This window comes from Ictalurus furcatus, chromosome 25 (genome assembly GCF_023375685.1).
Source record: "Ictalurus furcatus strain D&B chromosome 25, Billie_1.0, whole genome shotgun sequence".
Taxonomy (NCBI): Eukaryota; Metazoa; Chordata; class Actinopteri; order Siluriformes; family Ictaluridae; genus Ictalurus; species Ictalurus furcatus.
Window position 1 is genome coordinate 6503867 of NC_071279.1, and position 26280 is coordinate 6530146.

At 39.0% G+C, this 26280-nt stretch overlaps 2 protein-coding genes across 2 annotated transcripts; one reads left to right on the forward strand and one right to left on the reverse strand.

Annotated features, from left to right (window-relative positions):
• Nucleotides 1-486: 486 nt before the first annotated feature.
• Nucleotides 487-13338, forward strand: trmt6 (tRNA methyltransferase 6 non-catalytic subunit). The gene is made up of 11 exons (XM_053614541.1): nucleotides 487-1171; nucleotides 4186-4319; nucleotides 4409-4518; nucleotides 6523-6614; nucleotides 6739-6822; nucleotides 6932-7056; nucleotides 7647-7942; nucleotides 9075-9160; nucleotides 10426-10528; nucleotides 10642-10728; nucleotides 12334-13338. The coding sequence occupies exons 1-11, from the start codon at nucleotides 1068-1070 to the stop codon at nucleotides 12484-12486; spliced, it is 1374 nt and encodes a 457-aa protein (XP_053470516.1). The 5' UTR covers nucleotides 487-1067; the 3' UTR covers nucleotides 12487-13338.
• chgb (chromogranin B) lies at nucleotides 13229-16543 on the reverse strand. The gene is made up of 6 exons (XM_053614884.1): nucleotides 16539-16543; nucleotides 16087-16340; nucleotides 15613-15659; nucleotides 15435-15531; nucleotides 13992-15265; nucleotides 13229-13317 (listed from the first exon to the last, which is right to left on the reverse strand). Exons 1-6 carry the CDS (start codon nucleotides 16541-16543, stop codon nucleotides 13264-13266), a joined length of 1731 nt encoding a protein of 576 aa, XP_053470859.1. The 3' UTR covers nucleotides 13229-13263.
• Between the last annotated feature and the right edge of the window lie 9737 nt (nucleotides 16544-26280).

Genomic DNA, 26280 nt, shown 5'->3' on the forward strand with positions numbered 1-26280 from the left:
CTGGAACTTTGGATCACCCCAATCTGAAATAACAGCCAGTGTCTCTTCTGTACTCCAGTGCTTCTCCAACTGCTTGGATGCCATGCTGTGAATGGAGCGTGATCATATGCCCACATGACACAAACATCTGGGTTCATAGAAAATACACCCCACTAGAAACTCACTCCTGCTGTGGTAGTTTTATTGCTGTCTAGATGTGAGATTTTTGTCACTGATGAGACGTGTAGAAAATGTATTAACGATGACCGCCTGATAAACCAATCTGATTAGGACTAATGTGTCTGACTTTTAGTGTTTGCCGTGCCGACTCGTTTCCAATGTCTCTACTGCTCAGACTCGTTTCCAATGTCTCTACTGCTCAGACTCGTTTCCAATGTCTCTACTACAGACTCTGGCTCTAATTTTCACCAGTACATTTTCAAAGATCAATCGTGGGCAGTAGTAGCTCAATGGCTAAGGTGTTGGATGACCAGAAGGTCATGAGTTCAAATCCCAGTGCTGCCATTGCTGGGCCCTTGAGCAAGGCGCTTAACTCTCAACTGCTCAGTTGTATAAATGAGATAAATGTAAGTCACTTTGGATAAGTGTGTCTGCCAAATGCTTTATGAATTCGACAAAGCTGCACAATGGGAGTCAGTGGCACCATGTTTTCCACCCATAAGTACAGGTAGAGGGGTCATCATTCCTCTACTACCCCTGATTTATTTATATCTACTGTATAATTCGTGAGAACGTGCAAACTAAGAGTGCAATTGTACAAGAAACTGTTTCTTATGACGACATGGTTGAGAAACGCCAGAGGGCGCTGTCCGATCGAGGATTAGCAGTGTATCTGTGATCAGTTTGTGTTCCTGCCTGAGCTTTCCAGTGCGATCGATTAATCATCCTGCGCTTCAGGAAGCGGCTATGTGCACGTGGGAAATGTCTCTCATACACGGCGTATACCGACTCCTTATTTGTTAGGTTGATGGTTGTTGTGTTCCTTTCGTTAACCATCTTCACTGAATGGTTTTCAGTGTGAAATATTCGCTCATAACCGAATCATCAGATCAGTCCCGAGTGTGTAAATGGCGGACTCGCTGGTGGATGTAGAGTGCAGAATAAGTGAGGGAGATTACGTGGTTTTGAAAAGAGGAGATGTCTACAAATCCGTGCAGGTGCAGACGAAGAAGTGAGTAGTGCTTATGTTTCAGTGAATAACATGACCGAATAATGAATAATACATTGGTTTACTTTATAACGAGATGAGTTCTCGAGTCAGTTTTGCTAGCTAGGGTATGATTTGTTTTCTTGTCAGCTAGTTTGTTAGCCACATAGGGAGGTAGTAAGGAGTAGAGCTAGCTGGTGAAATTGGTAAATAAACCTGCCCAGGCTAACTTTTAATAATGTTTGTTTTCTGCATTTCACTATCAAATCTGCATTAAGAGCAATTGCAAGCCTTAAAATAATTTTGGTCAATATGCTCAAACATGTTTTTGTCAGTCTATGTATCTAATAGTTTCTTGTTTGATTTCCTGTAGTGTTGATAGCTTTTTAAGGGGAAAGTAACTAATGCATGCTTAAACATTCCCTAGAAGTCACCAGATGACCCATAGCCTAATTTGCATATTCCATATAAAGGGTGTGCATTGACGTCACTTTCCCGATGGACCACGCCCCCTCGGCCGGACTGAGTGGCAAAGCATCCAGTGAAATGGCTGGTTTTAATAAGGGAAGATTTATTGTATAACTAATGATTATCAGCTTAAATTAAAGGCAGTTGGACTCGACAGTGACCCTTACAACTTGCCCAAGAACCTGTGGTCCTGTGTACATTGACATGTGGCCAGAAATCAGTTTTCCTGACGTTTATATGTACCTGAAGGCATACAAACGCCTTGACGCTCGGTCCTACTTCAAGGCGGGTTTTGTTGGAGAAATTAAAGTGAAAAGAACACCAATAAACATTCTGGTTGGACGTACAAATATTTAAATTTTATTCTATAATTTTATCTGGTAAACCAGATTAACGTGGCGTGTGACGTGACACCACCACGGTGGCAAACTACCACCATGGTTGTCATGGCCACCCTCACAGCCCTAACCCTGTGTAGGTTAAGCAGGTACAGAAAATGGATGGATGGGATCTCGGAGTGTGACCACTGCTACAACATTCATCTAAAAGCCACCAGTTGGAGGATGGTATAAGGTTTCACAAAATATGATTGAAAGAATGCAGTAATGACAATGACAGAATGTAAAACAAAACATAGGATTTAAAAGAAGAGCAGTTTGTCGAATTGGGGCAGCAGAGAGAGCATCACTATAAATGTCTCGTCACAGTTGTATCACAACAGGAAAAAATGGGATATGGCATAGAAAGAAATAGACGATGAATTACAGCTTCCGGGTATGTGGCTAGCTAATTAGTACACAAACGCTCTGTTCATTGAGTTTATATACTATTATGACAATGTGAAACTATTGTATGCTTTCCAGTCAAAGTGATACAAACCTGTGCTGCATTGCTGCACCCCCATATGGCAGAATGTGGTCATTTTCTTTAATTATTGGTCTATAGCAGTGGTTCCCAAACTTTTCCAGGGCAAGGCCCCCCAAATGGCATTAAAATTTGACCGAGGCCCCCCTTTTGCAAGATGTCTTTAAAACACATTAAAAATACATACTTATGAATATATCCCCCTTTTTTTATTAATAATTACATCTTACATCTTTACATTACATTAGAAATTTATTGTGTGTGTGTGTGTGTGTCTGAGAGTGAAAAAGAGAAAACGTACATTTATTTATTTTTCACACCAAATTGTTGAGGCCCCCCGGGCGCCCCCTGGTGGCCCCCACTTTGAAAACCACTAGTCTATAGGATCTTAAGCATATAATCTGACATGAAGATCACGCGTTATCATACAATGTTGTAGAATTCTGTCAGGATTTATCTCGTACAGTGAAACAAATAATAATCATAAAAGACCACTGGAATCGCACAGTGTAAAACCGGCATTGAAATAAACTTGAAACCTAACTATAAAGGAAATATGGAGATGAGTGAATTGGGTACATTTTGGTAAAAACTTTGAGTCATGCCAAATCCCCAAGTAGAGGTTGTGTGTCAATTACTCTTGAGTGCTGTGCTCTGCTTTCTTTCCACTTTTGAGCACTATGGAGTTATCACAAAATCATAACACTGGTTGTCACGGTGTAATTTACATTTAGCAGTGCAGTGAGCGTATCAGTGCCCATTCTCATTTGCTCATCATTTTAATGTTGAGCACTCCTGCTGTTGCGACCATTACATCAGGCCTACACGCTTTACAAACTACACAGATTTCCCCTAGTTTTGACTGCTCTATGCAGTCAGACTGAACACTCCATTCAGCAGAAAATGTTGTTACGTATCTGGGCCATTTAGCCACTGGTTGCTCATTAGCATCTGTTGTTGGAGATTTAAGTCTGTGCATGAAATGAGTAGAATTGGGTAAACCGTGAGACATGACAGGTATGAATAGAAATAGAATAGAGATGAAGAGAGAGAGAGAGAAGTCATCTTTGGTCATGGGGCCACAAATTGGCAACCAATAGTAAAACCCAACTATTTTGTATAAATACAAAATACTACAGATTCTATAAAATATGCATGGAAAGCGAAGCTGTGGTCTTGAGTATTTTGGAAATAAAGCATTTTAGATATAGCATAAATGAGATGAGAGTTTAAACCAAAGAAGTTTCCGGTTGGGACACACCAATGGTGGTCAATGATTGGTCATTGGAAACCGATGGTGATCATTTGTTGATCGTTGGGAAGATTGGCTCATGCAAGAGTATCTCAGGCTTCCCTCACTGGTAGTGAGTCAACTGATCCTGCTCTCTCTGAATTCATAGCTTTGATGTGAGCTGGAGAGTCATATTAACTGTAGTACAGTCGCTGACCAGCTCAAAACGTCACAAGATTTGTCGGTAGGTCTTTTGTTAAAGAAATAGTCCCTAAAAGGAGTCTAAAAAGTTGCCAAATCTAGCAACAAAGTCATTAATTTGCCAACGCTGATTTGCTGTTTTATGTGTTTATTTTTGTATTTTTCTTATCCTTGTAGTCTGTAGTGAGACAACATACAAGTAAGGCCTTTACTGCATTATCTACACCTTACAACTAAGTTCTGCTTACAATTAAGTTGTGCTTTTGTTTCTCAGGAAAATCATATTTGAGAAGCAGTGGATCTTTTTGGATGCTGCCATCGGGGAACTGTACGGCTCGACTTTTGAAGTGGACGCTGGAGGAAAACTAGGTCTACGAAAGCCAAAAAACACTGAAGACGACTCCACAGGTGATTGCGAGAGATCACTCTCATTCATGTAAGAAATGTGTCAGAAAGTGACGTGCTGTGTTTTATCGTTAGTCATTCTGTCTTCACAGAGGCCAAAGAAGCAGGCCAAGATAACAGACACATTGTAGATGATGGCAAATCACAGAAACTGACCAGAGATGATATCGAATCGCTGAAAGGGCAGGGGATGAAGGGCCAGGTTTGTGTTCCAGTTGAATCATTTGTTTACATCTGAAATCTGATGATGGCATATTTCAGCAATCTGTATAAAAAAAACACATAAAAGTCAAAGTTTGCATGTGATTTGAAATTTCATTACTTGATTTCTGGATGGCAGAATTGTAGCACAGTGGGTCACATGTGTGGGAGTGTGTGAGCATGGTGCCACACCCAGTGTTCCCAGGATAGACCACACTGACCAGGATCAAGTGGTCACTGAAGATGAATGAATGAATGAATGAATGGACTTCTGGGTCAGTTTGTCCAGTGAAACTGGATTTCCTGTTCGTTGTTTTTGTCATTCAGTAAGTGAACCTTTGTGATGTTAAAAAATGTGGGCGCAAAGCTGAAAATAACAAAGGGAAGTGTAACTGACTGTGCGTTCAAGTCCTCCTGGGAAGTTGGTATGAGTTGGGAAGTCGTAATTACGACGTTGGGTGCATTCAAGTCACTTTGCTCAGAGCAAGATGGCAGCGTACCTTCTCTTAATTAACTACAAGAAAACTTTACTTCTAGATAATGATGAACAAAGAATGCGCATCGGGTGTGTTTTGCTTTTTTTGTTTTTAATCAATTTACGAAGCCACTGTAAACATTAGCGTTTCATATTGTATCGGAATTGTACAATGCTATCATATTTTGTGCAGGCAGTTAGCTTATTTTATTGTAAATAAAAAAAGTCTGACAATAACCAGCTGCATATACCAAGCACATAATAACTAAAATCAGCTTCTGAGTTGAGTAAACATTCAATTTCAACAAATTTACCGTCAACTACAGACGTTGCAGCCATTGATTCTACCTTGTTTTCTTACTGACACGCCCCCAACTCGGAGCTCAGAGAAAATCTTTTAACTAGCTTCCCATTCGTAATTACGACTTTGTGGTGGCATTCATGTGCATTCAATTCATAAATACAATCTTTCCAATATGACTTGAACGCACAATGAGCGTAGAGCATCGAGGAGCCGGTCTTCTTTCTTTGTATAAAAACCTATCTGTTCTTGCCTTTTTTCGTCGGTGCCAAATATACTCAGCAAAAAAAGAAACGTCCCCTCACGTTCAACTGCTTTTATTTCCAACAAATTTCTTAACATGTGTGAACATTTGTATTAACATAAAAACATTCAACAACTGAGACGTAAACTGAAGAAGTTTCACAGACATTTGACGGACAGAAATGTAATAATGAGTCCCTGAACGAGCGGGGGGGCGGGAGTCAATATTAAAAGTACCAGTCAGTATCTGGTGGCCTCCAGCTGCTTTAAGTACTACAGTGCATCTCATCCTCATGGACTGCACCAGATATGTCAGTTCTTGTTGTGAGATGTTACTCCACTCTTCCACCAAGGCGTTTAAAAGTTCTCGATCACGTCTGGAGGGACACATGATTACGTGTGTTTCTCCTAAGTTATTGTAACTGTGACCTTAATCACCTACCGCCTGTAAACTGTTCGTGTCTTAAGGACTGTTCCACGGGTGCGTGTGCAATGATTGTTTATGGTTCATTGAACAAGCATGAAAAACATCGTTTAAACCCTTTCCAATAAAGATCTGTAAAGCTTATTTGGATGTTTACAAAATTATGTTTAAAATACAGTCTCCTGAAAAACAGACGTTTCTTTTTCTGCTGTGTTTATATGTTAGGAGACATGACCGGACATTGCTCCTGTGTTAAAAGTAATCCATGGTATAATTTGCATAATTTGCATTAGTGTATATACTAGTCAACTTTCACCTGCTTAGTGTGTACATGCCTGCATTGGTATAATAACAATCAGTATGTGAGTGAATGTGATTACAGTCTAAATTTAAGAAAGATTACAGTCAGATTTAAGAAATCAGATTTTCCCTGCACTATATTTAATAGCGGTCTTACATTTGTGCAGTCGTTGCTTATTTGTAAATGCTGACTATGTATAATTGAATTAGATGATGAATTTTTATTTGTTTTATTATGTATTATATATTTTTTGCCTGTCAGGAAATAATTCAGCAGCTCATAAACAACAGTACAACATTCAGGGATAAAACTGAATTTGCTCAGGAGAAATACATCAAGAAGAAAAAGAAGAAGTACGTTTGTCTATCTATCTATTTATTTATTTATTTATTTATTTAAATAAATGCGTGCTTTCTGGTGGATAAATAGTACAATTTCCTGGTTGGTGTTTTTATGAACTACTTAACATGTCTACAGGTATGAGAGCAAGATCACAGTACTGAAGCCTACCTCCCGTATACTGGCAATGATGTACCATGGCAGAGAACCTGGAAAAGTATGGTATGTCATCAGACTTAAACATTTATTATGAAAGTAAACCTTAGGTTTGTTCCTGTTCTCTAGGATGTCTTGTAACTTTCTTTTAACAGTAATTTTATTTCTTCTGCAGTCACCTGAGATATGACACTTTGGCTCAAATGCTGACTCTGGGGAACATTCATGCAGGAAGTAAGATCATCGTGTTTGAGACGTGCGCTGGACTCGTCCTCGGTTCTGTCATGGAGAGAATGGGAGGTAAGAGCAGACTTCCTGTCATTTATTTCTATAGTGTTTGGCAAGTGATGTTAAAGTAATTCATAACAGCACATTAATATTTCGTTATGAATTAAAAAAAACCCTCACATACAGTACACTTACTGGAACAAATATGATTAGAGCACTTCTCAGGTCGACATTTCTGTATTATAAATTCTTTATTTTTATTTATTCTATAAATTTTTGAGATTCACCTATATAAACTGTTTGTTTAAGGAAAGCAGCAGGTTGTATATCAAATAAGCAAATTATGTCTGTTACACCTGAACTGTTAAAATATAAAATACCCTCATGAGACTTGAATATCTACCTCAAGACCCTGTTACCAAATTAACCCAAAAAGGAAACCAATATTACATCTAAACGCCTCAGTATGTGTATCCCAGCAATTGGGTTTAAATAACAACCCAACATTTTCTACTGTGTAGTCACTTGAGTATGCTTAGATGCAGCAGAATCAGATGAGGTTGAATTTTCACATTTTTCAGGTTTTTAATTTGGCTGATTTCAGTTTCTTCCTTATAACAGAATTTATACCACCCTTTCTCTCATTTGTGTTCTCTCTGTAGGTCATGGCTCAGTGATCCAGATGTATCCAGGTGGTGGACCCGTCAGAGCAGGCATGGAGAGCTTTGGCTTCCCTTCACACTTCCACGATACGTTAAACGAATTTCCCTTGTGTAAGGTGAACGCGCTGCTGTCAGGAACACTGAACGTTGACGAGAAAGACAGGGATTCTGGAAAGTCAGAAGAACAGCCTGCTGCACCTTCCTCAGGCGGCTCTGAGTCACAGAGCATGGAGGTGAGCACAGACCCAGCCGAGGCCAAGAAGATGGAGGAGAGAGAGAGGCTGCGTGAGCAAAGGGTGAGTCTGAGCAGTCTCTACTGCTCACTGTGTATGAGGAATTTACAGGTTGTATGTACACTGCTGTAGCAATTCTAATCACAGAGATGATACAGTGAGTGCTAACCTAAGACTCTATTTCACAAATAATCAATTTAAACTATACTTATTTTGTGTTCCTTTTCATTCATCCTTCTTATCCAGTAGCAGCATTTTCTGGCCTTTATTCAAATTCAAATGCTAATTAGAAAAAGCTCAATTAAAACGCTAATTCAAACAATTGCGTGATGTGCATGCATACTTTGAGACGATTCAAATTCATTTGCATTTTTGTGCACAGCAGTGTACAATGGGTACAAAATGAAAATGCAAAGTCCGTTTGACCCTTCATTTTCAGTGTCTAAACAGGTCTGATTCTTCCATATTGAAAAAGCAGTAGCAATCGTTCCATGCGTGATTGCACTTTCTCATCCTTACGCTGCAGCTCGGCCAAAAACTAAAATGACAATCACATCCCAGCCTTTTCACCATCACTGATGTAGCCCTGTCAATCAGTTACTCTGGTTGTTTCCAGAAAGTCTAGAAAAATGCTCCCAAATAGTTTTTAGGCAATGGGAAATCTTGTGCTTGTAATATTTTCTTTAAACAGAGTATCACAATGGCTACACAACCCAAGCATCACCGGCAACATTCCCTACATAACATCCACACGATTGGCTGATTAGAGAACTGCATGAATGAGTAGGCGTTCAGGTGTTCCTAATAATGTGCTCAGAGAGTGTATACGAAAATGTATTGTAACTTTGTCCATTAATGCTGGTGTACATATAATTAAAATAGAAATTCTGGTTATATAACTCTATGTGGATGCACTGCTTAACAAGATGCAGTGGTGGTAACTACTGGTTATAGCACATCATGATTTAATGGCTGTAGTTATACTTATGAATTATTAACTAGTGTTGGAAGATTGTAATTGTAACATCACCACATTAGAACAGAAATCACTGGGTTTATTATGATCATTTTGCTGATATGTGTTTTATAACCGTTGTTCTTATCCAGGATTAAGTGCAGACGACGTGGTTACAGACGGCATGTGGCACTGATGTGTAATGCTGCATGCTGACCTGAGTTGCATTTTCTTTATCAGGCACAAGAGAAGAAGGTAAGGATGGAGGAGAAGAGGAAGAGGCTGGCTGCCGCCGCTGCGCTGCTGGAGGGGCGAAACGCAGACGGGTGAGTCCTCCGTGTTGTAGCCATGTGGAGCCAGGCAATGCTGTAGGGAGATGACTGTCCTGTCATGTATGTACAAGCACATGTCTAAATAACCTGATATTCACACTAGGAATAAATGGCAGAGCTTGTACTTGTGTCTGAGGTTACGCTATAGTAATGCGTGATCTGTCACGTTGACGGACAGGCCTGCAAAGATTCCGTATTAGTCTATATTTATCCATCATTTCTTCCCATTTGCCAGGGAACCAGTTGTGTAGAATTAGGCTATGGACCTTTTTCACACTTTGGTGTCCATGAATGCTGAGGCGCATGTAGTAGTGTTTCTCTTTAAAACTGGTGAGAAAGTGAACAATGGCAGCAGGTACCTCTCTCAAACACTGCAGCATGCATAAATGCCAACAGATAATTAACGCCAACATCCGAATTTGCGCTTTCACTTCTTTCCCACCAATGTGCTGGTTTGAAAGAAATCGCTTTGTGCTATTCGCTGGAGATATTTTTCCCTAAATGTCTAAAACATGGGGTTATGCCCTCTCGAATTTGATGGGCAGTTCTGGTGTCTTGTGAAATGTTTTTTTAACGAACTCAGAAAAGCGGGTGGATTAGACGGGTGGATTAGGGACGCCGGTCGTGATGGACGGGTGGATTAGGGACTCCGGTCGTGATGGACGGGTGGATTAGGGACTCCGGTCGTGATGGACGGGTGGATTAGGGACGCCGGTCGTGATGGACGGGTGGATTAGGGACGCCGGTCGTGATGGACGGGTGGATTAGGGACTCTGGTCGTGATGGACCGGTGGATTAGGGACTCTGGTCGTGATGGACCGGTGGATTAGGGACTCTGGTCGTGATGGACCGGTGGATTAGGGACTCTACACGTCTGCACATGCACTTTATGTAAAAATGTGTAGATCTTATTTAGTTCCGTGTCGTCTCATGTGGTTAGTGTGTTGTTTTATGTAGCACCATGGTCCTGGAGGAACGTTGTTTCATTTCGCCATGTACTATACCAGCTGTACGTGGTAGAAATGACAATAAAGCCACTTCATGAGCCAGTGGTGATATACCGCTGGCTCTGATCTTGAGGCACCTCTCAAAGCATCTCTCATTGAGCCTAATCTCATATTGTATTGATTTCATGTCAGTAAAGCTGTTTTATTGAACTCTATATTTCGCTGCCAAGTTCTTTATGTAGTACATAAGATGAGTTGTGCTGTATTGCTGAATGTGCGTGGTCTAAATGCTGAATGAATTTTTCACTTCAGGTTAGTGATCGCCAGCCGCTTCCACCCTTGTCCTGTGCTGCTGGGTTTACTCAGATTTGTGGCACCATCCAGACCATTTGTAGTGTATTGCCAGTACAGAGAGGTACTAGTGGTGCTTTTTATCTGCCAAGAAACAAAATGCCTTTTGAGTTACAAACCATGAACGTGCTGTAATATTTAACTCTCTCTGCCTTTTTTTTTTTTTTTTTTTAACAGCCGTTAATTGAATGTTACACAAAGCTCAGGGAGCAGGGTGGAGCCATTAATCTCAAATTGACAGATTCCTGGCTCAGGCATTACCAGGTGATTAATTTTTTATTTTATTTTATCATGGATAACCAAAATTTGTTATTGTGGAGTATACATGATTTTAAATGTGATGAGTGTGATGGCTATATATTAAAGTATGGAAGTAATTAAACATAATTACTATATCAGAAAGCAATATATTATGCATCCAAATCTTAAAATAAGGGCAAATAATTATGTAATAATTGTTTCCAAAAATGTGTAGATGTGGTGTAATTTTTTCGTTCTTCCCCAAGAAATTTCAAGGAAATTGAAATGTTTATCGCATGGGTGTGGCTAAGGGTCAGAAAAATGTGTCTATCTAAATTTGAGTTGTAGTCAATAGTCATTTAAGGTGCACGTCTGCCTCTGAAAAATCAGGAACAAGAAATGAATTTCAAAAAGAATTCCACTTTTCATAAAAAGAGTGTGAAACAATGTATGAAGCATCTATTATTTAACTTTGATAACTACAATCTTAATAATAATAATAATAATAATAATAGTAATGGTAATAATAATAAAAAATTTTAGTTAATATATTTTTTAATATTCTATATTCTGGGCCGTTTTAGACACACCTACCTAATTTCCACTCTGTAGGTTTTCAGTTAAATACTTTAGCTTTTCTCTTTCAATGCACAGTTTGTGTTATTTGACTTCCTGTTGTTTATCAGTGTTAGTTTATGACCACAGGACCACTGTTGGCTGAATCATTTTGCAAATCAACCCAGCAGTGCCAGTGTGGTGTTTAAAAATCTCAGAATAATCAGATTGTGTGTGTGTGTCTGTGTGTGTGTGTGTGTGTGTGTGTGTGTGTGTGTGTGTGTGTGTGTGTGTGTGTGTGTAGTCAGATCAGTGAATATGAATGCTGAACATGAGGACTGTATTACATAATTCCTGCCCCGTAATAAAAAAGAACCAATTAGCTTGTTGTTTTAAGTAGAAGAAATTCAAAGATTGGCTGGATTCTTGGCCAGGCACTGACACACACACACATATAGTACACTTTGCTCTTTTAGTTAGGAGGAAATGTGCATACATGCTCAATGCAGGCAACTCAAGTTCTTCCACACCATCCTTGGCAAAGTAAGCCTTCATGGAGCTCGGTTTGTGCACAGGGGCATTGTCATGCTGGAGCACGTTTGGGCCTCTTAGTTCCAGTAAAGGGAAATCTTAAAGCTACAGCATACAGCGTAGAGGTCGAACGATTGATCGGTTTTGGTAATTAATCGGCACCAATAACTGATTGCTAGAACTACTGATTATCGGCAAAAATCCACACTGATAGTTTTTCCCGTTTGCGTCATTGCGAGAGCGACTGAGAAGGGTCCGCTTCAAGGGTATGTAAACTTTTGAATGGGGTAATTTTTTATAAATTTAGCTATTGTTTTGTCTTGTGGACTACATGTAAACATCTGTTATGTGGAATAGCTTATTCAGGACAGAACTAAATAAAAGAACATGGGATTTCTATGACCACTCTTATTTTGTTAATAGTATTAAGATTTTGCAGATTCTGCAGGACGTATGTAAACTTCCGACCGCAGCTGATTTTATATTTGAATATGCATGTGAATATAATGACACCTTCTCTAAAGTCTAGAACTTTTGCTCCAGGTGTTGCCCAATAGAACTCATCCAGTGTTGTTGATGAGTGGAGGTGGAGGATACCTGCTGTCTGGAATCACAGTCTCTGCAGATGCTGCCACATCAGGAGCTCCACGGAAAACCGGCGAGCCAGCTGCCAAGAGGATCAAGCTAGATGATTAGCAGCTTGAGTAACAGTTCTGCGTAGCCTTTTTATTTGGTCTAAATTATTTTAATGAGAATAAACCAAATTGCTCCCTCTCCATGGAGAAATCCTATTATACATGCCTGTTTAAGTTGCTAGTCTTTATTAGTTCATTTGCTTTTTTTTATCCTTGTTTTCCTGAGGGTCAGTCTTTCATCAAGGAGCTACTTAACATCTTTTATTTAAGATCCATGAGTGTAAATAACTGCACTTTCAACAGCTATTGTAGTAGTGCGGTAATAATCAATAAAATGTGACATTAATGGAAATATAGCATTGTGCTTTCCCTCAATATTAAGCCATAATTTCTCAGATTAAAAGTGCTTGACAGGTTTTGGTCCCACTGCAACATGCTTTTATTAGATGCATTCAACCATAGCAAACAAGAATATATAGGAGGGTAATACAGACTTAGGAACAAGTATTAAACAGGTGGCATGCACTTAGTTTTTAACACAATTACAAGATAAACAATAATCAGTATTCATTTTTTTATATGTTTTCTTTAGATAATTCTTTCTTACAGATAAAGATTAATCGAATACATATTTAGGCTGTATATTGTTAAAGCAGGCATCTATTATAAGTGTCGAATGTGTTCACATTTAAAAAGTGCTCTAAACAAACACAGTTAAGAGTGCATTAATTATCCAAAAGCAGCCCAAAGCAACATCATACAAAGCTTCTGGAAAGTCATATTAAGGGGGTGTCAGATGTTTCTCGTATGGTTGGTTCACTTCTCGTTTCAACCAAGGCTAGTTTATTTGTGCTCGTTGCTCCACGGAGGCAAGTTTCTCAAGTTCTTTCAGCTGAGAAGAGAGAACACACATTTTTACTAGTCAATTATTTACTTGAAACCAATTGCAGCTTATATCTCAGTTTGATTACTCCCTTTGCCATGTTCTGTGCCCTTGCTGATCAGTAAAATATCCACTGCAAAGCTCCCATGTGGTGGAAACATGTCTGTCAGGATGAAAAATGATACTCTAAGCCTGCTCTAGATTCTTGCCTCCTGTCCTTCCTGTTGAATCAAAGGACAAGTGGTCACACTGTGCGATCCAACATTTGTCATTGAAGCTGGGAGGTAATTGTTGGGTTTTGGTGTGGTTGACACCACAAGGATTAAGAGAAAGGCTTTGCACTATGCTCCCAAACAATTCCTTCTATTGGTCAGGATCTGCTAGCACAATTTTAAATCTCACTTTAAGCCATGGCATAGTCTTTAACGCTATGCAGCACCCTTCTGCAACAAGAACCCTGATATGGTATTCTTTTCTAGGTCAAAGCTGGCAGATTTGGGTGGTTTTTTTTTTTATTTTTTTTACATATACATATATATGTATATGTAATACAGCATTGCAATGGAAGCACTGATCCTTTAAAGGCTCACAATTTGTCACTGTGGAAAGAAACTGCTAATGAAGCAATTATGCTTCTCATATTCTTTCAGTGAAATCATTCTGTATTGGATTAGTAAATTTACCTCTTCTGGAGTAAGAGTCCTTTGGTGGAGGTAAGCCTTTTCCCCTTCATTTGATTCTTTTTCAGACAGTAGACCCATCTTGTATCGCAGGGCATTGGCAAGCTCTTCCAGTTTCTGTGATGGACCTGCGAGACCTTCGTTTCCCTCAGCACTCTTCTTATACCAGGCTGGATGATAGTATCCTCGGTAAATCCAGGGATTGCGCTTGTCATAAACCTCACCCTCTTTAAGCAGACGTTCTTCCGGATCATTTATTTTCTTGGTCAGGTATCTCAGCTCTGTCTCTTTCTCCTGCTTCTTTTCTTCTGCATCACTGTGGTGCCGTTTCTGCTCCTCTTGGCTGTCATAATGGTGCTTGTTTTCGTTTAGCTCTTGGGCAATTAGCGCTTCCTCTTCTTCCTCGGGTGAACGGCGCTTTGAAGTCTCCAGTGGGTGGTGGAGGTTTGCATCATTTTCATTCTCAAATTTACCCTGCTTGTGAACGAGCTTCATGCGGTGGTTCTTATAACTTGGCATCCAGACTCTCTTTTCTCTCTCTTCACTCTCCTCTGAGCCGTCCTCTGACCCTCTGGTCCATGAGACCCTCTTCTCTTTCTCTTCGCTCTCCATTTCTTCATCAGAGGAATCACCGTCACGTTTGTGTTGGTTCTTGTGGTGGTATCGTTGAATGGGATTCCAGTAGTGTTTAGCACTCTCCTCTTCTTCAAACCTCTTCTCTTGAGAGTTTAGTTCTGCAAAATCTTCATTTGATGAGTCATCATAACGTTTGTAATGGTATTGGCGAGGTTTCCAAATTTGCTTCTCTGTCCCCCCATCTTCATCATGGTACCTTTTATAAACATAGCTTGGGAAGTCTTCCTGACTTCGATCATAGTCGGGATCATCCCGCTTTTCCTTGCTGGTAAAGAAAAGGTGCCTTTTCTGCTCGTAAGTCGGAAATTCCTCTTGGCTTCGCTCTTCATCTTGATCCTCACGCTTCTCCTTTGCAGAAATGTGGTGTCTTTTTTGAGGGAATTCCTCTTGGCTCCTCTCATTGTCTGGGTCTTCGCGTTTTTCTTTGCTTGTTAAAAGATGGTGTCTCTTATAATAATTTGGAAACGCTTCCTGGCTCCGTTCTTCATCCATATCTTCGCGCTTTTCCTCATTTGTCTTGAGAAGCTCATTAATGATTGCTCGTGCCCTGGCATTAGACTCCCTTTCTTGTCTTTTCTCATCATGCTCTAGAGGAAGCATTTCTTCTTCATTCTTTTTCATAAGCAGAGTGAGGCTGGAACCTGTGTTAAGATGTAGAGATATGAATATGAATAGTATTTGCAGCATATGGTGATGTACTGGGACTAACCTGTACATCCAAACTCTAATTAAATCACACATAACACCAGGTTAATATTTTCAGACGAGAATGCATCAGGTTGTCACGACATTGTAAAGTATGTTACTTGCCTTGCTTTTGAAGAATGTCTTTACATTCCGGTTGCAGAGAAATGCTGTCTGGTTGGGATACGACCTTATTAAGGATCTCAACCAAACACTGGATGAGCTTAAATGAAAGGAAGACAGTTTTAATTTTACAACAGAGATTTTAAGACCTTACTGTTAACAAAGACCAAATGTGGCGTACCAGGTCTTCCTTCCAGCCATCTTGTCCCACTGGTGAAGACTTGCTTTCTGTGGGTTTAAAGCACAATATTTCAGTAAATTATTATTATTATTATTTTTCGATATTACACGAGATAGGGTGAATTCTTTTGATAAGAAAGTAGCACAGAGTAGTAAATGTTTGTCCAGTGATGATCATGTATTTCAAGATCATAAAGTAGCAGATGCACTGCTGAAGGGGTGAACCTCTCAGAAAATACAGTAATGGGTTTTGATGAGTCCTGGATTTAAGAACCAACAGCCAGTGGTGTTACAAGAAATTTTCCACTCTTCACCCTTAATTCCGTCTTATGTAATATAAACGAGTTATAAAAGAGTTTTCTACACCTCTGTTTGCGTAACTCCCGCCGTGACGCTGACCATGGTGCTGAAATGTGTGCATGCGCTACTACACTTACTGCAGTGATACTATTTCTGAAGAATCGGAATGACTTACCTGCGAAGAGGGACAAAGTCACGACAAAGAGAAACACAAGCTTCATCATAAAAATGTTCTGCAGTGTTAATGGAAGCTCGGGTCGGAAATAACAAGAGCCGAAAAAGCCGAGCTCTTGCCTGCACCACAGCGCGCTCGAGACTCGTTGCGTTCGAACAACGCAGGAGCGATCAGTAGTCCCGCGCGAGTGGGCGGAGTCTCCAAGACCTGCGTCACGGCCTGGTGAAAAGCACTCGCGGGAGCCCGTTTTATACCTGAAAGTAGCGGTCAAAAAAACGCAGACATGTGATATTCATGAGCGCATTCAGTCCTTGAAATAAAGCCAAGTCTTGGAGAAAATAATGGTCACTGATGATACGCTGAGGCTGAAAGCAGAGGCCACGTGGGAGGCGCATGGTGGCAGTTGCTACTCATAAAATAAGCTTTGCTCCAAATGCCATCCCAACTTTTACCTCATATTACAAACACTACATAGCCATAGGTTTGTGGACACCAGACCATCACAACCATAAGTGATTCTTCCTCAAACTGTTGCCATACATTTGAAAGCTCACAAGTGTGTGTGTATAGCACGTCTTTGTATTCTGTAGCTTTAAGATTTCCTTTCACTGGAGCTAAAAGGCCCAAACCTGTTCTAGCATGACAGTGTGTCTGAGAACACAGCAATGTCCAGGAAGACCTGATTTGCCAAGCTTGGAGTGGAAGAACTCGAGTGGACTGTGCAGAGCCCTGACTTCAACCTCACTGAACACCTTTGGGATGAACTGGATGTGGAATATTTTTCTTATCTTTTCCTTATTTTCCATGATTATGTGTGAACATACGTGGTTTAATCATGATGGATTCACCCAATGTCCATAAATGTATACATACCTGTCCTGTGTCCATAAATGTACACGTGTAAATGCATACATCTGTTTATAACAGGGATTATCCTTGCTCTTTTATTGCTCTTAAATTATGCCTGTTCCATATCTTGGCCTAACTGAGAACATCCGATGTTTAGATTATAGAAAGCCCAGGTTGTCTTTGTGTGCACAATAAACCATGTCTTTGACTATACCCTGGCACTTGGTCCCCTGATTATTCAGACATCTTACTTCTGGAGATAATGCAGTATTTTCAGTATCTTACATCATCCAGGAAAGATTTACAACATGGATCACTGACTGCACCCCAGGCTTCCTCACCCAACATCAGTGCCTGACCTCACTAATGTTCTTGTAACTGAATGAGCACAAATCCCTACAGCCATGCTCCAAAATCTAGTGGAAAGCCCTCTCAGAAGAGTGGAGGTTATGTTGTGGATAAAAATGACATGAAATAAACACGAGGGAGACCTAGTATGAGTAATATGTAATTTTATTGAAAATTCACAGGACTGGTTGGATTCACACTTTAAGATCTTTAAGAGTAACACACTATGGTTTATTAGTCACAGAGAAATATAAGAGCTGAGGAGTGCAGGCTGAGAAACACACACACTCTCGTACAGTCAAGGGCGGGCGTGCAGACATAACACACCCAAAGGCCCCAACGCGCGCACACAACATTATGAGATAACAACATGAGACTAAGGTCTCTCTAAATTGTTTTCTCTCTCTCCCACTTTCAACCCTAAGGGTAGTCAGAAAGTCCTCTTTCAAAACATGGTAAATTTGATAAGCCTTTTTTTAAACATCATGGTAATGTAGATGAGCTCTTTTTAACCCTATTGGTATTGATATCATAGTCTTTCTAAAATATATTGGTTATTTACTGTGTAAATACAGTATAAATACTGGAGCTTGAGCTCCAGGTGTCAGATCAACTTCTGAGAGTTCTCATTGGTGTGGATCTCGTGAGGTGGAAATAAAATCTGGACCCTTGCTACTTCTCACTCACGGCTGGTGTCTTTTTTTCTATCTCCAACTGGGTTTACAGATGTGAGTATTTGCTTCTATGTTGAATTTTAAGTGTCTTTGGGTAATAGGCTAAATTTGGGCAGTTATTATAACAACAAAAAATGGGACTACATCTGGAATGAGATGTTCAGCAAGAAAATATGGGTGTGATGGTCAGATGTCTGTATATTTTTGGCCATACAATGTATCTGGAAGGTTGCTTATTACTTGTTGAATAAAATAATCCCTGAAGAGTTGATCATATCCTCATGAAGCCAATACAGTGGCGTCATTATGTGATCATTCATTTTGCACCAAGAAGCAAGTTGAATTTCTGTATATGAAACTCACCCTATACATAATAAAGCAGTGCCACCATTTGCTGTACACTGGTCACCTCTTGCATTCCCAGATCCTAATCCAGGGCATGTTACAGGCTTTAAGGATCTCTGAAGACATTTTATAAATAATTTAAATAATTAAATTGATATTGTGCGTATCAGTTAATGTATTAAAAACAGCACACCTGTTCTACACCTCCAGAAAGCAATTACTATAACTGCTAATAGGCTGTGAAAGTGTGTCTTATTTCTCTCCTCTGCATTAGTTCCCTTATACACACTGTAGAATTTTCTGGTAGGCCGTAGTAGTAATAATAATAATAATAATAATTAATATTTAATATTATTATTTAGCACACGGTGGCTTAGTGGTTAGCACGTTCGCCTCACACCTCCAGGGTCAGAGGTTCGATTCCCACCATGGCCCTGTGTGTGCGGAGTTTGCATGTTCTCCCCGTGCTGCGGGGGTTTCCTCCGGGTACTCCCGTTTCCTCCCCCAGTCCAAAGACATGCATGGTAGGCTGATTGGCATGTCCAAAGTGTCCGTAGTGTATGAATGAGTGTGTGAATGTGTATGTGATTGTGCCCTGCGATGGATTGGCACCCTGTCCAGGGTGTACCCCGCCTTGTGCCCGATGCTCCCCTGGGATAGGCTCCAGGTTCCCCGTGACCCTGAAAAAGGATTAAGCAGTATAGAAGATGGATGGATGGAATATTATTATTTATTCAAGACGCCTTTCAAATCACTCAAGGGCACCTTATGTGAGAACATTTCCCCTGCGGTTGGCTTGACAAGGAATACCAGAAATGTAACTGCATTCTGTATAGCCCTACAAACTTCAGTTTCTACGTGCAGATGGCGTGTGTATTTGATGTATGTGTATATATATATATATATATATATATATATATATATTAGAGTAGCTATGTGTAGTCATGTGAAACTTATTTAATGCAATGCGCTATTTCCCAAAACAGCAGTATAAGATCCAGATCATCCAGCCCACATGTAGCTATGAATAATGAATCTCATAGCACGCAAGCAATTTCCTAATTTGAGGAAAGCTTTAGTCATTCAAATACCTTAATGTTCACATGGGAATCATTCGGAGGCATTCACATCATATTGCACGCATCATTTGCATCGAGAAATTGAAATGTGTTGGGCTATAGGCCTACAGAATGCAGTGTGGTTTAGCCCAGTGCACACTGTCACTGGTATTCCTTGTCTTGATCTGTAAATATCTGTGCTACATAACCTACTGTGCAGCTAATACTCATTTCAGTTGTATCTGCTTCTGATTAAGATTATGGTGTGTAATTAATTGCAGTTGCATAATTGCTTGAAGATACAAAAATGAGCAGACGCTCGTAAACAACGCTAATCAGAAATGAAACTCATGAATATATCAGCCAGCAAGTCACTGCTTCAAATGGCTGTAAGTATTTCATTCCTCCACGATTATGAGAGATGAACTGATCCTTGCTCTCTCTTGATTTTTCATATTTATTCTGTTCTCTCATAGTGATGCATGGTTTGTATACTCAGTGCTCACCTCTCTGCAGTCTTATCTCTCTGCTTTTAACAGCTGGAATGCGAAGACCTACACAGTTATCGTGTCTTTAATGCTGTCAATATTTAATACAATCATAAATATAGAAGGTTTATTAGACCGTACCAGTGTGAGAGCGAGAAACCAGCTGTATTTACAAACCAGTTACATGAAATCAGGACACTGCAGCACATAGATGCAATAAAAGCAAAGTGCATGGAAGGAAGAAAGTGGCATAAGATCTTTGGCCTTGGTTATAACACAAAACAATATCGATAATAAATTTGCTCTTCTTGTTGTGAAGTGAAACTGTATTTGCTGTAATATTGTTTTAGTGAAGTAAGTTACACACAACTACAGTATTAGACACTATTGCTAATTCAATTCTATTTGCACTTTAATAGACATTCAAAGCAGAAATGTAAAAAGAAAGGAGAGTTTTTATACTTTCTCATTTATTCTAAGATGACAATACTTTGTTTATCTAATGAAAATCCTATTTAAAGAGTGTGTGTACAAGCTACAGTAGTTGTTGTTGCCATGGTAGCTTTGAAGTCGTGATATAAACTTGTCTCATCATCTCACCACTATGATAACTACTAATTTTTTCCTTATTACAAATCAGATAATATTCTGGGGTTTTTTTATCATAGAAATTGCAGTGTGCAGTTTCTATCAGCTCACTGTACTAAAGAAAACTTTCAAAGAATACTTCCTCACTTTTTCCCCCCGACTCTTTTTTGTTCATTCTATACAGGAAGGAACAATTCATTCTTTATAATTTGGTTCTTGACTCATTTTCTTATGGGAACTGTAATTTGAGTGTACATAGCTGAGTTTTGTGCTATGCTTCTTTCATTTTCTCTTTGTATGTTAGGCTCTTTTTATTGAAGAGAGGTGGGCACTGCCAGTTCTAGTGTTCACAGACACTTTTCCAGGTGTGCAATGAAAGCACTCTGCTAGCTTATGCATTCAGGGTTAGGAAAGGCCAGAGCACATGTGCCTAGCTCTTTTTTTACTGTGATGGGCCTGCATTGTACCATACGGTTTCTGCCTTTGTCTCATAACTCCCACAACCAGAGGATGATCAGCATACTTTACATTTGTATCTACAGCATTTGGCAGATGTTCTTCTCCATAGAGCCTTACAGAAATGCTTTCTAAAATATCCTCATACTAGTACCAATTGCATAAGGTCTAAGAATACCATTAAGGTAAAACACTGTTTGAAGGGGATTTGGGAGCTAGTGGTACTTAAAACCACATAATAGCTTACTGATAATCTCCCAAGACAAAACAGGCAAGAGAATCACAATGAGCACTCTCTCTATCTCCCAATTAAGATGATCTTTACTTTGCAATGCTTTTGGGAAGCTCAGCTCAGAGTATACATTAATTAATCCATGCTCCAACTGATTAAAGCCAGTTTAATCCCCCAAAGCTTCCCTGAAGTATAACTACAGGGTTTTGAAACTGCATGATCCCATAAACATCTGTAATAATAGGAAATAGACATGAACAGAAAGTCTGAGATTTCTCTGACTGCAAATGTATGCATTTATGCCCAATAAGTCCACCATAAGATGAATAATCCACGAACCAGGCTTTTTACAAGTGCTGAAATCCCACAAAAGCCTGCAGTAGAGCTTTCATTATTAGATAAAAAAGAGAAATAAAACCTCATGAAAGAAACGTCGATTGAACACTCTATGAGCAGATATTCTCTTTATTCTGCCATGTAAAGTCTCCATTTAATAATACATCTAAGTTGCTGAGACAAACTGCTGTAAGTCTTTGCACAGAGGATGTCACACTACGTCCCCATATATGACAAGAGCAGGAGGAAGTGGTTGACTGTTTTTTTTTTCCATTATGGTGATGCCTTTTACAAGGAAGCTAGCATCTCTTGCTTTCTGTTGCAGAGGGAAAATGCTCGAACATTAAAGAACTGTCAAAGTCATTAAAATAAACTACAGCTAGAGTGACAAGAGTCACAACGCATTTGTGAGTCATAATTTACTGGCTTGGTGCTGTCATATTTGTGAAGACAGTGATGAATAATTAACTTATCTTCTTGCTCAATCCATATAGGTGCTGTGTAGCATACAGTACAAAACCCTCCTTTATACTGTAAGTGCTATATTTCTTAACATAGAAAGTTTAACCAATTTTTAAGTTGTAACATTTAATTGTCTCAGAATGTATATTATATACCACCATTTTGCTGAAAGCCTCACAGAAAATGGGTTACCAGTGATTCCATTCATACTTAGTCAGTTGTTATAAGGTTTGTTATTTGTATTGAGCATTTGCACAATGGATCTTAACAATTCTACAAATATACAACACATGTGTAATCTAACAATAAAAGTATTGTCCATCAGTATAAGCAATTTAAATAACTAAATTTGGAAAAATGAAATAATTTTGTAAACTATTTTTCTGTAAACATTTCACATTGAGGCTCCCTTAACTAAAGCCTAAGCTACCATATTTAAATGTTAACTTAGGTTTATTCCATCCATGACTAAAACATATCCACATAAATTAGCATGACTTACTAAATGCTAATGATTAACTAAAGTCTTGGAACCCACCAATTCCGTCTCACTTATGAATCGTACCAATTTCCCATCACAAACATATTAAAGCATTTCTTAATTCAACAGTAAAGTCTAGGATGTCTAGGTTATAGAATCAGAAAGTTTTGTATGTTTAGATGTAAAGTAGAGAATTCATTAAGTAATAATCAACCATGAAAAATGGCCCGAAGTATCATTTCCAAACACTTACCGTATATTTAAATAGGTATTACAAAATTCTCCAACAGATGATTGTGACAAGGCAGTTTATCACTATAATGTTCATAGGGACATTGCTATAACGGGGAAACATTTTCCATGCTCCAGCTGTTTAATTTCAGGCTCATAGAGATAAACAAGGAAACAAAACAAAATACTTATGGCATCTTTGTGGCCATGCAAAAGAAAGAAATGTGTATTTTATGTTATACGGTTAAGGTTAGATTTCTGAAAACCTAGTGCATGTTTAACTTAATAAAACTATAACAACTTTTGAGTCAAGCTTCTGAATGGCTCGTGCTTTATGTTTGCTTTTCAAATCTGATTACTGTTAAAAGGAAGAAGATGGACATCACATAGGTAGTCTCAAATCTGAGATCTTCTTAAGACTTGTGCCCTTTCCCTTCCTAATCTAATCCAAGGAAGGGTGATGAATTGGATCTTGCGGGTGTCTATTTAACCCCTACTGATAATGAACGTATGTTTGTTCTGTAGAGCAAACGCAGCTTTGGTTGACATGAGCTGGTATTTTGCTGACAAATAATGAATCCTAATGTCAATAATTCATTAAACAATACTGACATCCTTAACTGACCTTTGTCTCATTAGGTTTCAATTTGGTTTTATAATCAGTTAAGTAGATTACTGTCTCGATAGGGTGCATTCTTAACCGGTCATAGGGTGATATAACGAGTTAATGGGTTTTTAATGAATGAATTCACTTCAATCATTAGACTAGTGAACTATTCTGCACCAATTCAAGAAGATACATACAGTGACAAAAATGCTTGATGGAGGGACCTCAACTTTAAATGTTGTAAAATGATCTGCATTAGATGACATAGCTGTTATTATGCTATAGTGTCTTCACATGTGGGTTTGAGAACAGAGCTAATAAGCACCAGTCAGCATGACCAGCTGCAACTTTACAATGACAGTAATAAATCACTTAAGACACATTTTGATCATTTTGAGACATTATTTTAGGTATCATTTACATAAACATATTCAGACATAATAAATATGATTTGTCTTCAACTAATGGAAATTTAATATTTGTCTTTTGGTTGTACTAATTTGTGCACACATCTCTGTTACCAAAGTGCCTTGGTGAATTGCAGTGCAGGTGCAAAATTCATCTATTTGCATAGACACCGCCATTTATTTCGCATTTTTAGGTAGAAACATCCCAAATTAAATAATTTTAATGCAAATCTTCCAAACTCATCCTGGTTTGCCCATGTAAAAGATGCAGTACTCCATAGACACTGTTAGTAAATCAGTTGACACATTTTGGCTGGTTTTAATCAAGCTTGCACTTTTTTACACACGTCAACCTTTAGTAAATATAAAATATACATGTACGCCATGTCCTTATCATTTTAAACTTACTCCCAAGCTTTAAGCCATGTCCCAGACAGCACCATCTGACTTCAGATAGCACTGTTGCCTTCAGCAGTTTCTGTTTAGACCTGGACTGACAGATTGGAACAGACATTTGTTTTTCTCAGCCAGAGATGGTGCCTGGCCTAGAGGGTTATCATGTTCAGTTGTTCATTATGTCTCAACTGACTAGCTTCATTCAGGATTCTGGGTATTTCTGCTGCCAATGAATATCTATCCTGTTTTATAGTGCATCTGTCAGTCATTCTTTTCTATACGTGTGCACAGGTTTATCAACAATATATTGGGGTCTAATCTATAAAAACTATATTGACATGAATGAGTGTTTGGCGTTTGGCATGTTCGAGTCACCCACACTGAGCATTCTATTACAGTTAAAAAATTATTAACAAAATGAATAAAGTTCTACACGAATGCTGATCATTCTTAACAGATGTGGATGCTTAAAATGATAGTTTCTTTAAAGTATTATATTATTCCTCATCAGTAGTATTAAATACACATGCTGTGTGTGTGTGTGTGTGTGTGTGTGTGTGTGTGTGTGTGTGTGTGTGTGTGAGACGCCCAAAAACCTCTTCTCTGTTGTTCTGTTCAAACTCATTGAAATTATAAGGTCTCACACAAAGCCTGATCCTTACAATGCAGCTTTTGATGTGTAAATTACCCATGCATACTCAAATTAAGCCAGTTTCAAATGCAAATTATTAAAGAGAGCTCTCAATAAGGATAGACTACTTTTAATGTCATCTGATCTGCACAAGAACCTTGGTCTTTCTCACATTTGGACTGGCTTGGCTTTGAGTTTATTGCCAGCATATTGTACATAATAATCTTTATTGGAAGGCATAAGAATATTTGCTTGGTCAGTTGTTGATAAGGTTTCAAATGTTAAGTTAATTCAGCTGGATGGCACGGCTCTTGAGCTCGAGCTACATTAAAAGCCTAATTTCCATCAATCTTGAGCTCGAGCTACATTAAAAGCCTAATTTCCATCAATCTTGAGATCGAGCTACATTAAAAGCCTAATTTCCTGAGCCCCTAAGACATCAGGTGGGTCGCGTGTCAGTTTAATCCTTTGAAAGCATGTCATGAGTCTAAACACTTCCATGACCTGGTTTATTAAAAGCATCCTAAAATGTTTTAAATATATTTTTATTATGAAATCATTTTGTGGTTAGTTAAAATAAGTATGGAGACTGGTTTCTGTGCCTTTTTCTATAGTCTATTCATTTATTGATCAGAAATAATAAAGAACTTAGAAAGATAGCCAGAAACACCAAACTGCAGGGACGTCCATACATACAGATGCTTTCCTGGTGCTGATTCAGGAAACATGATAACATAAAGTGTAATATCCCAGACACTTCTAACAAACTAAATGTGCTCTCTTGGATATTGCCATAAAACAAGCACATTCTGAAAGACTTGTAACGGCTTGTCAGAGCTACTAAGTTCTAGATAATTTGTTAATTTATGGAAACACTGCTGAAGATAGAGGCCGCAGAGCAATGTTAATGTGAGCCAAATTCATGCAGGCTCATACATCCTACTTGAACCTGCAGGGGTTCATTGGTTTGCAATGAGAGCAATGAATTTGCTCATTAGTGTTTCTGAAAGAGCAGAGCAACGAACTCCAGTGTGAGGACTGGCGCAATACTGAGAGATCTTATTGCTTCATCAGTCTAGAAATTAGATTACAAGGCACAAACAGCAGGTCAGAGTGATAATAAAACAGTGGTTAACCATTAAGGTTCTGTTTTACCATGTGATAGAGAAAACCAAAGAGAAATCTAATGTACGTTAATAGATAAATGATGAAAAATGTTGACCTAACGGGAACGCTTAAAAAATTCTGTTGTTCAGAATAATGAACAAAAGCTAGTGGGAGCCAAAATGACACAATGAAAGTGAATCACAGCCTGGTACAGGAATTCCAACTTCTCAGGCCACAGGACGAAAGCAGGTATTGAAAACAACTGAGAATATTGTCTCTTTTCCCTCCATGGATAATGTTTACTGTATGCTGCATCAACAAAGCCTCCAGCTATACAGTATGAATGACGCCTACCACAGACCATCTGGCAAAAGTTATTAGAGCATCCAGGCTGCTACTACAGGACCATAACAGCTTTATCCCCCCAGGCAGTTAGCCTCCTCAACACCCTCCTGTCCCTCAAAACACACCTATACTGAACACAAGAGGCACAAAGCC